General features: G+C 32.1%; 1 protein-coding gene across 1 annotated transcript in view; it reads right to left on the minus strand.

The window, feature by feature from the left end:
- Positions 1-5,287: 5,287 nt before the first annotated feature.
- The window catches only part of LOC134699836 (transient receptor potential cation channel subfamily M member-like 2), a 39,719-nt gene continuing 32,321 nt past the window's right edge, over positions 5,288-12,685 (minus strand). Inside the window, exons 22-24 of the mRNA XM_063561245.1 lie at positions 11,823-12,004; positions 8,903-9,032; positions 5,288-5,447 (exon numbers count right to left, since the gene is read on the minus strand). Coding sequence (XP_063417315.1) covers positions 5,288-5,447; positions 8,903-9,032; positions 11,823-12,004 — 472 coding nt within the window. The remainder of the gene's footprint in view (positions 5,448-8,902; positions 9,033-11,822; positions 12,005-12,685) is intronic.

Consider the following 12,685-nt stretch of genomic DNA (forward strand, 5'->3'; position numbering starts at 1 on the left):
ACGTATTGCAAATTCTACTGAGATGTACCAGACGGATTGCAAATTCTCGTGAGCTGTACCAGACGAATTGCAAATTATATGGAGATGTACCGGCCGAATTGTAAATTCTATTGAGATGTACCGGACGAATTGTAAATACTTGTCTTGTATTCAGTACTATTACATATACCATTTTAATCGATTTATTTGGAATATATATACCGATATGGTATTGGATATAAATCAACGCTTTAATTACGTTTATGACATCTACATTTTTTTTTAATTGACAGTTAATACATTGCAAAACATATAAACAATAGGCTTTATCCTTGAATGTTTTTTGCTGGTTCATTGTAGAAATTTAGGAATATCTATTTGTACAAATGTTTTATTTTCTTAAATCTTATATAATGATTGGATTTTAAAATAGGGGCAAATATCTGCGCGTTGAACTACGCAATATTTATAGCAGTAATGGTAAGAGGCCCCATTAGTTATCGAAAAGTCAAAAGACCTATTTATGGGGTATGAAATAGGCACGACATTGTGCGTGCAGAACTACGTAAATTTAAAATCGGTAAAGATCTGGGTAGTTGTCCGTTGTTTAAATCTCGTAAATCAACAAACAAGATCATTGTAAAAATTACACAGTTCATATATTTTCTTCAAAGTTAAAATGATAAACTCTACTTGAATGGTATAAAATATAGTCAGCACATCTTTCATGTCTAAATCATTTAAAGTGGTAAAGTGATATAAAAATAACTTTAGATAACGAAATGAGCTAGCGTGATATTTTAGGTTTTATAACCAGTAAAGCGTATTTTATTTTTATTTTTATACAAATGAAATTATAAAATTATAAATACACAAACAACGAAGTCCTTGAACCCTTAAACGTTAAATAATCTTGCAATTTGTATTTTTCTGTAGATCATCAGCTTTGATATATGTATGCACTGGTTGTTTTTTTCAGCCTACCTGGCCCAAAGGGCCAAGTGAGTTTTTTTCTCATCATTTTGGGTCCGTCGTTCGTTACCTTTAATAAAATATTCTACTGAACCTCCAGGACCATATGTAATCATACTTGGCCACAATCATCATTGGGTATCTAGTTTTTAAAAAATCCGATGAACCCGCATGCCAACCAATATGGCCGACATGGCTAAAAATATAACATCGAGGTCAAATGCACGTTTTGTCTATTATATTGAAAATCGTATTAAATATTTCATCCTGTATTTCAAGTTGGATAGGATAAATGCGTTACATATAGACACCAAACTTTGAAGCTTTAAGTGAGAAGACTTTGTGTATACAGCGAAACGTAACGTTGAAGGTTAATGCTAAAATAGAGGCGAAAGATAAACAAGGGACATTAAAACTAGCTAACATCTTTTTAGTTTTATACGAACATGTAGAAGCTCTAATGTGAAATCTGCCATTTATTAACATCGAACATGTAGAGGCACACAGTTTGTTCTTTTGTAGTATGTTTGTTTATAAAAACAGGTCATCCGAACTTTAAAAGATATGTTGTCAATACAAAAAAATCAAGCATCTTGATAATGTCCGATTTAGAGGTGTTTTTTTTTGCATGAATCAAAGAAGTATAACTTATCCCTCGCAACCCTAGATTTGTGTATCTTCGTTGACCATCTTGTATGAAACGAAGACCAAATATTTTAATTTGTTTTAAGCTTTAAGTCTTGACAATCAACACCTCTCTGTATATATACTGTTACATTTATTGTACAATTACTGTGACCACATATTCTTTGATATATAAAATAAATAAAGTAGAATGCTTTTTAACTTTATCAATGTGTGCATTTAACACGTAACATATTTTAGAATTATGTCTTCTATATATTCTGGAATTCTGTCTTCTTTTAATATGGCCGTTAGTTTTCTCGTTAGAATTGTTTTACATTGTCTCATCGGGGCCTTTTAATAGCTGACTATGCGGTATGGACTTTTTTTGAAGGCCGTACGGTGACCTATAGTTGTTAATGTTTGTGTCATTTTGGTCTTTTGTGAATAGTTGTTTCATTGGCTATCATACCACATCTTCTTTTTTATATTATTCAAAGCAAACCCAAACCATGACTATCAAAATGAAAACACATTTTAAAACAATCCCTATTTTACCATCCTGCACTGATGGATTCAATTTATGGTTCATCAAAATATTCTTATTTTGAAGAATTATGTAGCCTTAAATTCTTCTAATCCTGCTATATGAATAATATTTTACCTGAGATATGCTGTTCCATTTCGTGATGTTATGCTATTGTTTCATAAACATGGAGAAGGTTTGGTAATATTAAAATGTTTAATCCCGCTGCAAATGTTTGCACCTGTACTAAGTCAGGATCTGATGTACATTGGTAATTTTTGGGCCCTTGATAGCTTGTTGTTCGGTGTGAGCCAGGGCTCCGTGTTGAAGGTCGTACATTGACCTATACTGGTTTACTTTTATAAAATATTATTTGAATGGACAGTTGCCTCATTGTCATCTTCCTATATCTATTTGCAATTTGTTCAAAATGGTTGCACAATGACATCTTTTGGATACAACTCTTTTCCTGTGAGATTTCAAGAAAGGTTTCATACTTGGTATTATTGTTGTCTTCATTAGCAGCTGTCTTAATTTTATCATACAATATTTTTTAGAAGGATTTACTGGGATTTTTATGTTTGTTTACACACTTTTAACACATGTCCATCATCTGAACACCACTTCTCTGATACCATTCGGTAGAATACACCTTATCTCTATTCCCGGCTGACCCTGCCGCTTGAACTTTTGACGCATACAACAATCACTTCTTCATTGTGGCGTCAGCTATTTTGTTTTATGACGTCATAATTTTACGGGAACCTGTGTGATATTCAGTAATGGCGGACAAATAGCGATAAGGTGTATCGCGTACCATGTTGTGAACATGATCATATCACCATGTCATTCGATAAGACAGTCTACATGGAGCAATGACGATTTGACTATTATTTTTACAATTATTTCCGATAACACCTATGGAACGCAAATCCTCTAAGACAGTTTCCCTGAAACAACAATGCTCTAGGACATCTAGACAGAACAGCCAAAGAATAAAATACACGTTATCTGAATGAGTGTCAACCTCGGTGTAGTTTAAGCATAACTGCATATTGTACGAAACATATGGCGATAAATGTAATACCCATATAAAAAGTAAAATCACAAAAATACTGAACTCAGAGGAAAATCAATTTGGAAAGTCCATAATCACATGGCAAAATCAAAAAACAAAACGCATCAAAAACGAATGGACAAGAACTGTCATATTCCTGACTTGGTACAGGCATTTTCAAATGTAGAAACTGGTGGATTAAACCTGGTTCTATAGCGCTAACCCTCTCACTTTAATATCAGTCTCATCAAATTCCGTTACATTTACATGATGCGTTAAATAAACAGTCACAATCAATAAAATAGTCAAAATATGGGAACATCAGTCATCATCGTATAACAATTTAACAGGACACAACAACATCTACTTTCTACGAACACATGGATTGATTTGAGTGTCTGACGTCAGAAATAATCCATATGCTTTCTCTTGAATCATGAACAGCTTATATTAATATATATTTATTTGAATAACTACATAGACAAGTAAAATATTACCATTTAAATATTACATGGTTACGGTAAAACTACATAATTACAAAGTAAAGGTACAGAAATGATAAAATGCAAATACCTTACTTAAATAGATATAGGAAGATGTGGTGTGAGTGCCAATGAGACAACTCTCCATCCAAATAACAATTTAAAAATTAAACCATTATAGGTTAAAGTACGGCCTTCAACACGGAACCTTGGCTCACACCGAACAACAAGCTATAAAGGGCCCTTTTAACAATAAAAATGCTCAACTAAATGGTTTTGGTTACCTAGACGAATATTCTATTTGAAATTAATCAAACGAAATGATTTATAATTTTCTTAAATTACGATTCATAAAAGGTCATACACATTTTGAATATAAACAAACAGAAAAAGGGTAAGTCAGAAAACAACACGTGGAGATAATGGTCTAATAAGTTGATAAATGTTCATTCAAATTTTTTTGGAGATAAAATCTTCTGCTGTCTGATTAAGAACGTGCGTATTTCCTGTTTACTAGAAATTACTATTTCGAGATTTTGGTTAACTAAAAGTAATTTCTGCCTTCATTCGACCTGTTAGACGATTAAGGTAAAACTTGTTGGTACATACGGACGTATACGCATTACCGTTAACCTGTAAAAAGTTTGTTTGAATTCATAAAACTTTTTTTAACAATCAGCACTTTACAAAATTATATTATTGACACATGTTGTGGTCAACAGTCATTCCTGAAAGCGCGTCGGATCGTTAAGAAATACATTAAATACATACAAAAATAAATAAAAATAAAGTTTCTAATTATAGCACGTTTAAACTAACTATTACTGAAAAACATAATATAATAAACCAATAAATATTTCGAAATAAATTAACATATTCACTATCATTAAAGCTGCGATTAACCGTTCGAAGATTGAATATTGCTCTTAAATGTACACCTACATATTAACAAAATAACAAAAACACCGAAATCCGAGGACAATTTAAAACGAAAAGTCCATAATTATGACAAAAAACAAAAACTTAAACACATCAAACGAATGAATATCAACTGTCATATTCCAAACTTGCATTAAGTACAGGCCTTTTTTTATGTAGCAAATGGTGGTTTAGTAAATGTTGGTTTAATCCTGTGTTTATAAATAGCTAAACCACTCACTTGCATGACAGTCGCATAAAATTTCATCATAATGACAACGATGTTTGAAAAAAAATTAACAGACATAAGAGGTAGCAATGTCAAAACTTGGGTAACAGTAGTCAACAGTCAATACATTGCTAGATAGGTATCTTAAAATTCCGCTTAAATACATAAATATTATGTATTCAAACGAATATATCAGCAAGAATAAAAGTTATAGATTAAAAAATTATGGAGTCCCTTTATATCTGTAACCCTGGGTTTTATGAAAAGCTCTGCAAACGATACAATTGGATGCAAATCTGCCGATACTGACCCTCATATAAAACAATACTGATAGTGACAATCATATAAGTAAAATACCGATACCAATCTGAATGGAATGGAGAGTCTCACGGTGCATCTCCTGCTAGATTTTTTTCTAATTTGCATATAATCATTTTAATAAATGTCATGTTTTAAAATTGATTAACGAGGCCCTATAGATGATTTCATTGGTTCATAGTTTAACTGTGTATATCTCTAGGAACCTCTACTATCAATACATTCTGTTTTGTTGTCATTATCTGTTTTACAGTCTTCAGAATTAGATCTACGTCAGACGACAAAACATTTATTTGTTCTTGCAAGCTTAGATCTGTGTCTTTTTCATAACTAGCTTCAAACCTGAAACATGACAAAAACAATTGGAAAATAACTAATACTAAAAGTTCGACAAACGTTCATCTTTAATTTTAAAAACAAATGCTTCATTTATACTTTTACTTTTTAAAATTGGTCGCATGAAAGAAAACAATGTTGCATTCGCTATTCATCTCTCCTTTAATCGTTTATCAGATTCCTAAATTCCGATGTTTGAAGTTTAACGAAAAAGAAAATACAGCTTGAACATCATGCTTCTAATCTTAAATCGTACATAGATAACAACACATTACCAAAAGGTTTAAATATCAAATTAACGCCTCAGACACCAGGCGTCAAGTCCATCAGATTTATGAAACGTTGGGACGATACTTTATTCAATTGTTCATTCCGACTTCTTCAACTCTTACTCTCCTTTTCCATCTACGGCTACAAACAAATTAATTCGGAGATAAATGAAATATATATTAAAACATCTCTGTATGTTACTCCAGAAGACATGGACGTAATTCAAAGACCACTATTCGACATTCAAAGAATAGAGAAACAAAATTTCAAAGCTAAACAAAATAAAAAATTCAAACGAGACCGTTTAAACCAACAAAGTTCCGTTTTTGAAGAAGATCCAATTTTAAACTTGTTAAACGAGAGTAAATCAAAACAAACGAGGAAAAGACGTTTTAAAAAACAGAAACACGCAGTTCGAGATAAGTTAGTTGTAAATCTGTCATCAATATAACTAACTACCTCTGAGGAAAAACTATTGAGTAAAGGCCTTAATGTTTGTCCAGCTCCAGTAACCGTCAACAATTTACAACTTGAGACAGATGTAGAAGCATTTGACAGGCGTCTCCGGTTGAAAGAACATTTCAATAGACAACAGAAGAAAAATTTAAAAGAAGCCGGCATGAATGAATCTGATTATGAGAGTGACGAAGGAGACATATGCATCCCAAAATTTAAAAAGAAAAGTACATGGAATCCCCCTAAAAGCAAAAACGACAATTTGGAATCATTCATTACATCAGTCAAAGCTGAGGTCAGATCTTCAATAAGTGGTCAGAAATACTTCAAAGTCAGAAAGTCAAGCCATGATTAACTTAAAAGACCATGACGAAATTGTTATCAAACAAGCTGACAAAGGAAGTGCCGTTGTAGTGATGAACAAGGCAGACTACATCGAAGAAGGAAATCGTCAACTCTCAAACGCTAAATTTTATAAAGATCTTACATGTGATCCAACAAAAGAAATCAGCAAAAAAATTAATGATGCCCTCTCAGAAATTAATAAAGATAAACAAATTGATGACGATACGTACGATTATCTACGTCCACACGAAACGTGCACAGCCGGTCGATTTTACTTACTTCCAAAACTTCACAAAGAAGGGATTCGAGGGAGACCTATATTATCAGCTAATGGCCATCCCACCGAAAAAATTTCAGAATTTGTTGATTACCATCTCAGACCACATGTTCAACAACTACCATCTCATATTCAAGATACGACTGAAGAAAATTGAAGAAAATGAATTCCTTATGTCCTTTACCTAACAACACAATTTTGGTTTCAATGGATGTGTGTTCTTTATACACAAATATTCCAAAAGATGAAGGAATAGCCGCGTGTGAAAACGTATGGAATACTCGAAAGGATAAACATCCCCAAACTTACTGTCTAGTTCAATTGCACAAGCTATTTCTTGAAAATAACAACTTTATTTTTAACGACAAGCACTTTTTACAGATTGACGGAACTAGTATGGGAACAAAAATGGCACCTTCTTTTGCCAACATTTTTATGGGGGATTTCGAAGAACGCATCCTTTTGAATGTGCCATACAAACCTTTGTCATGGCTCCGTTTTATTGATGATATTGACATGAAATGGAACGATACTGCAGAACATTTGCAAGATTTCTTAGATCATTGTAATCAGTTCCATCACTCAATTAAATTTACGTCCGAATTTTCAAGCGAGAAAATTGCTTTTCTCGACACCACAACATTTGTAAAAAACGGGGTCATGACAACTGACCTCCACACAAAGAAAACTGATAAACACTAGTTCCTTTCTCCAAAAAGTTGTCACCCGAAACAATGCTCCAGGAGTATACCTTACAGTCAAGCCATCAGACTAAAGTGAATTTGCTCCTCTGAACCCAAACTTAACTATCGTTTGGGACATCTAAAAACACAGCTGAAATCAAGAGGATATAAAACCAAAAACATCACAGACGCTTTTGATAAAGCTAAAGAAAAAGATCGAGCTAGCCTAATGGAATACAAAAATAAGGCGACCCGTGCAGATAGAATTCCGTTTGTTGTAACCTTCCATCCCGATTTGACAAATATTTCATCTTCTATCCGAAAGCACTGGCGTCTAATCGAAAATGACTCTTCCTTAACAGAAATGTTTCCATCACCTCCTCTTATTGCCTATTGCAGACCCAAAAATCTCAAAGACATACTTGTGACATCAAAAGTAAAGAAACAAGAAACTTCAAAATTTGGGTGTTACAAACAATGCGGTAGAAGGAACTGTAAGTGCTGTAAAGCCGCCAACACTGACCACTCTTTCAGCAGCACAGTAACAAAGCAGCGATACAACATCTATGTTACATCTAATTGCAAAACGGAAATAGTATTTATATTCGTACGTGTGAAACTTGCAAGCTGCAGTATGTTGGTGAAACAGAAACCACATTCAACATCATACTAAACAATCATCGGTCGTGTTATACAAAAGGAAGAAACTGTCCAATTACGAGACACCTCTTAAGAACAGGACATACTTTTGAAAATATCACCTTTCAAATAATTGAGGTAAAGCAAAATTGGGACTCAGAAATGAGAAAAAAGAGAGAAAGGTTCTTGATGCATCAGCTACGTACTCTTGAACCTGATGGACTTAATCAGAGGGATGAAAAACAGTTCTACCCGAAACCAAAGGAATAACTTATCAATTTTACTTCTATTTAACTAAAACAACTATTTGTTTTAATTTTTGAAAAAAATATTCATGTACAATAAACGGCAAAAAATTGTTTTATACAGATCATTAATCAATATGTTAAACTTTTGTGTAGCTCAAGCTACAAAGATATGTTTTGTCATGCATTCGATTTCACCTAGATAGATGCACACGCCCGATGAAGCTTATTTGTTTAGCGAAATATTGCGTGAATAATATATAAAATATAACACCTAATTTTATAACACTCATTAGTATGTTAAAGTAACATTCTTATACACTTATATAATTCAATTTAGTAACTGCATCAGTTTATTTACAAACTGATCAACACCTAGATAGATTAAATGTTGAGTGTTGCTATTTTTAGACACTATATATATAACTATTTATATAAACATCCCTAAAATAATGGGAAACAAAACTTGAAATGATGTTTACGAATATTTAAGAAAAAAAGGATATAAAGGCATATAAAAAAAAGAAATATGAAAACAGAAAATACCCGTCCTTTTCAGCATCCATATTTCTAGCCCGACGTCTTCGTAACCGAGTTGATGAATTTAAATGACTGTATACTGCATCTTTCTGTAGAATAGCTAATTTTTCATTTTCGGCATCGGTTTCTGTAATTTCTGTAAAGAAATATGTTCGAAGTGTTGAGTTTTCTTCTTTAAAATGACGTGAAAAGAAGGTCTTGTGTATTCTTCCAATGTTACTCGAAAATTATGTAAAACATGAAAATTGAATATACTTTAAGCGGAATCCGGTAATGCAAAAAAGACGATACTGTTTACATCGCCGCCCATTCAATTTCATGCACGTGTACCATTTAATGAATCTTATTCGTGTTCAATCATTTCTTAACTTGCTGGTAAATTTTGCATATTTTAATTAATTCTGTCTCATGACAACATTTATAGACTCAGTATGATTGAAAAATTGTCATTTGTATAAAACGTGTGTATAGTTTTGTTTGTCGCACCCTTAATGAAAATAAGAAGACGTGGTAAGACTTATACTTCAGATTGAACAAGAACTAAATGGTCCAATCGATATATTACATACAGGGATATACATTTATAGTATATATGTGTACTATATATAGGACCATTGAGTGCAACCATGAAGAACAGCAATACAACCACTATTGCTTTGCTTTTTTTATGCGCATATATCGATTTTGTGTCATAGATGGGTACCCCATATTCTTTTTTTTTTCTCTTACATGTACAAAATTGATCCTTTGTCATTTTTTCTGGATTTGGTTTTATGCTTTATATCTGTAACGAGACGGACTTTGATATGGCTTTGACAAGTATTTATATAGCAGGTATCTCTACAAGCTGTAAATGTCAATTAACCAGCGCGGAGTCAAAATGTCACAATCGTGATAAAGACGTCGATACGTTCGGTAAAATTACAGAGCCGACAACTCAACTCGTATTTAAAGAGCAAATATGTTAGTAAGGAATATATATTTTGCGTATATGATACATCTAAATGTTACCTGTTATAAAGAGCTAAGGTTTCATCGAATTTTTTTCTTATCAGAGTTAAACAACTGGAGGCACACAGAAGTAGGTTTTTGCTGTAAATACGCAAACGAATGAAGGCGGAATGGGAATGGGAAAATAATTTCCACAGCTCATGCAAAGAGTGTTTAATGATTTCTGCATGTATAAGAACCATTGAAGCAACTCTTTGATTTGCTTGTAAATGGACTGGTACATGGCAAAAGTTTCAAAAATGCAAACATTTTCTAGTGGCAGTAAAATTCCAGGCCTTCATGTCGGTTGAATCATTTACAGAACCTTGCTATTGCATATATGTTTTGTCATTTTTTGTTTGCATTTTAGCACACATTTGAGAAACGCTTTCGTAAAGTGTAATTTTGTAATTCAAACTTGACAAAATGGATCGGTCAGGAATAATGTGCTATACTTATAAATAAATATTCTTGGCAATATTATCACAGAAAGTTATTTTACCAAAGCATACATTCACATCTATCGGAATTACGTCTGGTTCAGTATCTTTATCACACGTTTTGAGTTGTTTGCGTTGTTTAAATATATTTCTTAAACCAGTGATCTCATACACAGCATGATTGATTGCCTCATTTGATTTGATTGTCGATCTACACATGTGCACAATTTATCAGCTTTCTATCCATACTTTTAATTTAATGTTGTGTGTTCACAAGTTATTCTTAATATTTATGCATTGTTAATAAATACTAAAGACATGTAAAATATTGCAAAGGGTACCAAATTTACCGTCTTACCGAAAAGAAAAATCTTTGTAGACCTGGTCTTACTGAACACATTTAGTTTTCTTACTGTTGAAGTTGGTTTATAGTATCATATGTAAAATGTCTATGGAGAAACTTTTTTCTGTAATCTCGTCCGAATAAAGTGTACATTTGACAAATTATCTTATTTACACGATTTCAACTTGATAATAATATTTTAATGTTCGAAATCCTTATTTTTTATGACCTTTTTTTATTTGCATCATTAACATATAAATGATTGAAGATTTATTTCGGTACACGTAAAGCGTGAGTAACGAAGTGGTTTTATGAAATTGTAGGTATTCTAAAATATGTGTTATTCATTCTGCTTGACATCAAGGAGAATGAAACAACCACAACAAATAAAAGAGGTAAAAAATTAAAGTTGGGTTTAACAAGTAATGACGTTCCTGAACTTGGACATGAACATGATTACATAGCTATAGGAAGATGTGATGTGAGTGCCAATGAGACAACTCTCTATCCAAATAACAGTTTATGAAAGTAGATCACTATAGATCAATGTACGACCTTCAACAATGAGCATTGGCTCACACCGAACAATAAGCTTTACAGGGCTCCAAAATTACTAGTGTAAAACCATTCAAACGGGAAAACCATATACCTTGTATATAAAAAAATGAGAACTGAGAAACACTTATAAATAACAATAACAAACGACAACTACTGTACATTATATTTAAAGTTTCATCGCTGCACTTGGTTTTTTTATATCAACATTTCGCATCCCTACCCCCCTAAAACGACCTACAAATAGTACACACAGAACACGATTTAGTGTTTTACATTGTAAGGAAAATTTGTGATAATAGCAGGTTAATTTTTTCTTCTTTTCGATTTTATTCTTAATAACTAATCAAATTTAAATCAGACTCACTCGAGATAATTGAACGCTTAGCAGACTTTACAGATTTGTATCTTGAATTGAGGACCATGTTGAACTACCAATATCTTTTTGTGAAGAAGGCTTATATGCCTGTTACCAAATCCAATTCAATTTATTTGAATAAAATATTGTTTAAACTAATCCTTGTGTTATTTGTGCCGTTGCTCGTTGACGTTTACCAGCATCCTACTTATTCATCTTCTATAAATACGTATTACTTACTAAACTTGTTTTTTCTTTTACCTGTACATCTATTTTTGATGTACAATAAAAATATCTTGAGATGACTGAGGATAAGAAATGGTGGTACCAAAGACGATCTATCATAATACTCTTGAATGAGCGAAAATCTGTGGAATTTCCAAACCAGTTCGTTGTTGTCTTGAACTTTTGTAAACGTATGTCTAGGATTAAATAAAGACATAATGCAAATTTTATAATTATACTTTAAGCATCATATTGATTTGTCCGTTATATTGTTACCTACAAGGTCCATTTTATTAAATCTACTTTTACTTTATTACAATAAGCCTCCTTTCAACAAAAAAACAATTGTTACATCGTCAACACAAAACGGATTATCATTGCTCTTTATGTTTTTTGAGAATTCAAATAAATGTCATAATGTGATTTGTATAGATACATGTATTGTACACACACATTGCAATTTTATTTAGATAGACCTGTAAATTATATATACAAACCATACATTTGTAAATATCGTATATCAGCTCATATATTAAGTATAGAAACAGGTAGATATTATTATAATGTTGATAAAAATAATAGACTATGTACAAATTGTAATACTAGCTCTATTGAAGATGAATACCATTTTATACTTGAATGTAAAAAATATAGTCAGATTTGAAAAAAGTATTATTGGAGAAATCCTTCTACATTCAAACTTATCCAGTTGTTATCTGTCAGAAATATTAAAGAATTGAATAACTTAGGTATATTTCTAAAATCTGCTGAAAAACTTAGAATTTAATTGCAGTAAATAGTATTTTTGTTCTCACTTTATTTAAGTATCATATCATTCTCCGCTCGTATTTTGTATTTTGTATTATGTATTATGTATT

This window comes from Mytilus trossulus, unplaced genomic scaffold (assembly GCF_036588685.1).
Source record: "Mytilus trossulus isolate FHL-02 unplaced genomic scaffold, PNRI_Mtr1.1.1.hap1 h1tg000085l___fragment_1__unscaffolded, whole genome shotgun sequence".
Taxonomy (NCBI): Eukaryota; Metazoa; Mollusca; class Bivalvia; order Mytilida; family Mytilidae; genus Mytilus; species Mytilus trossulus.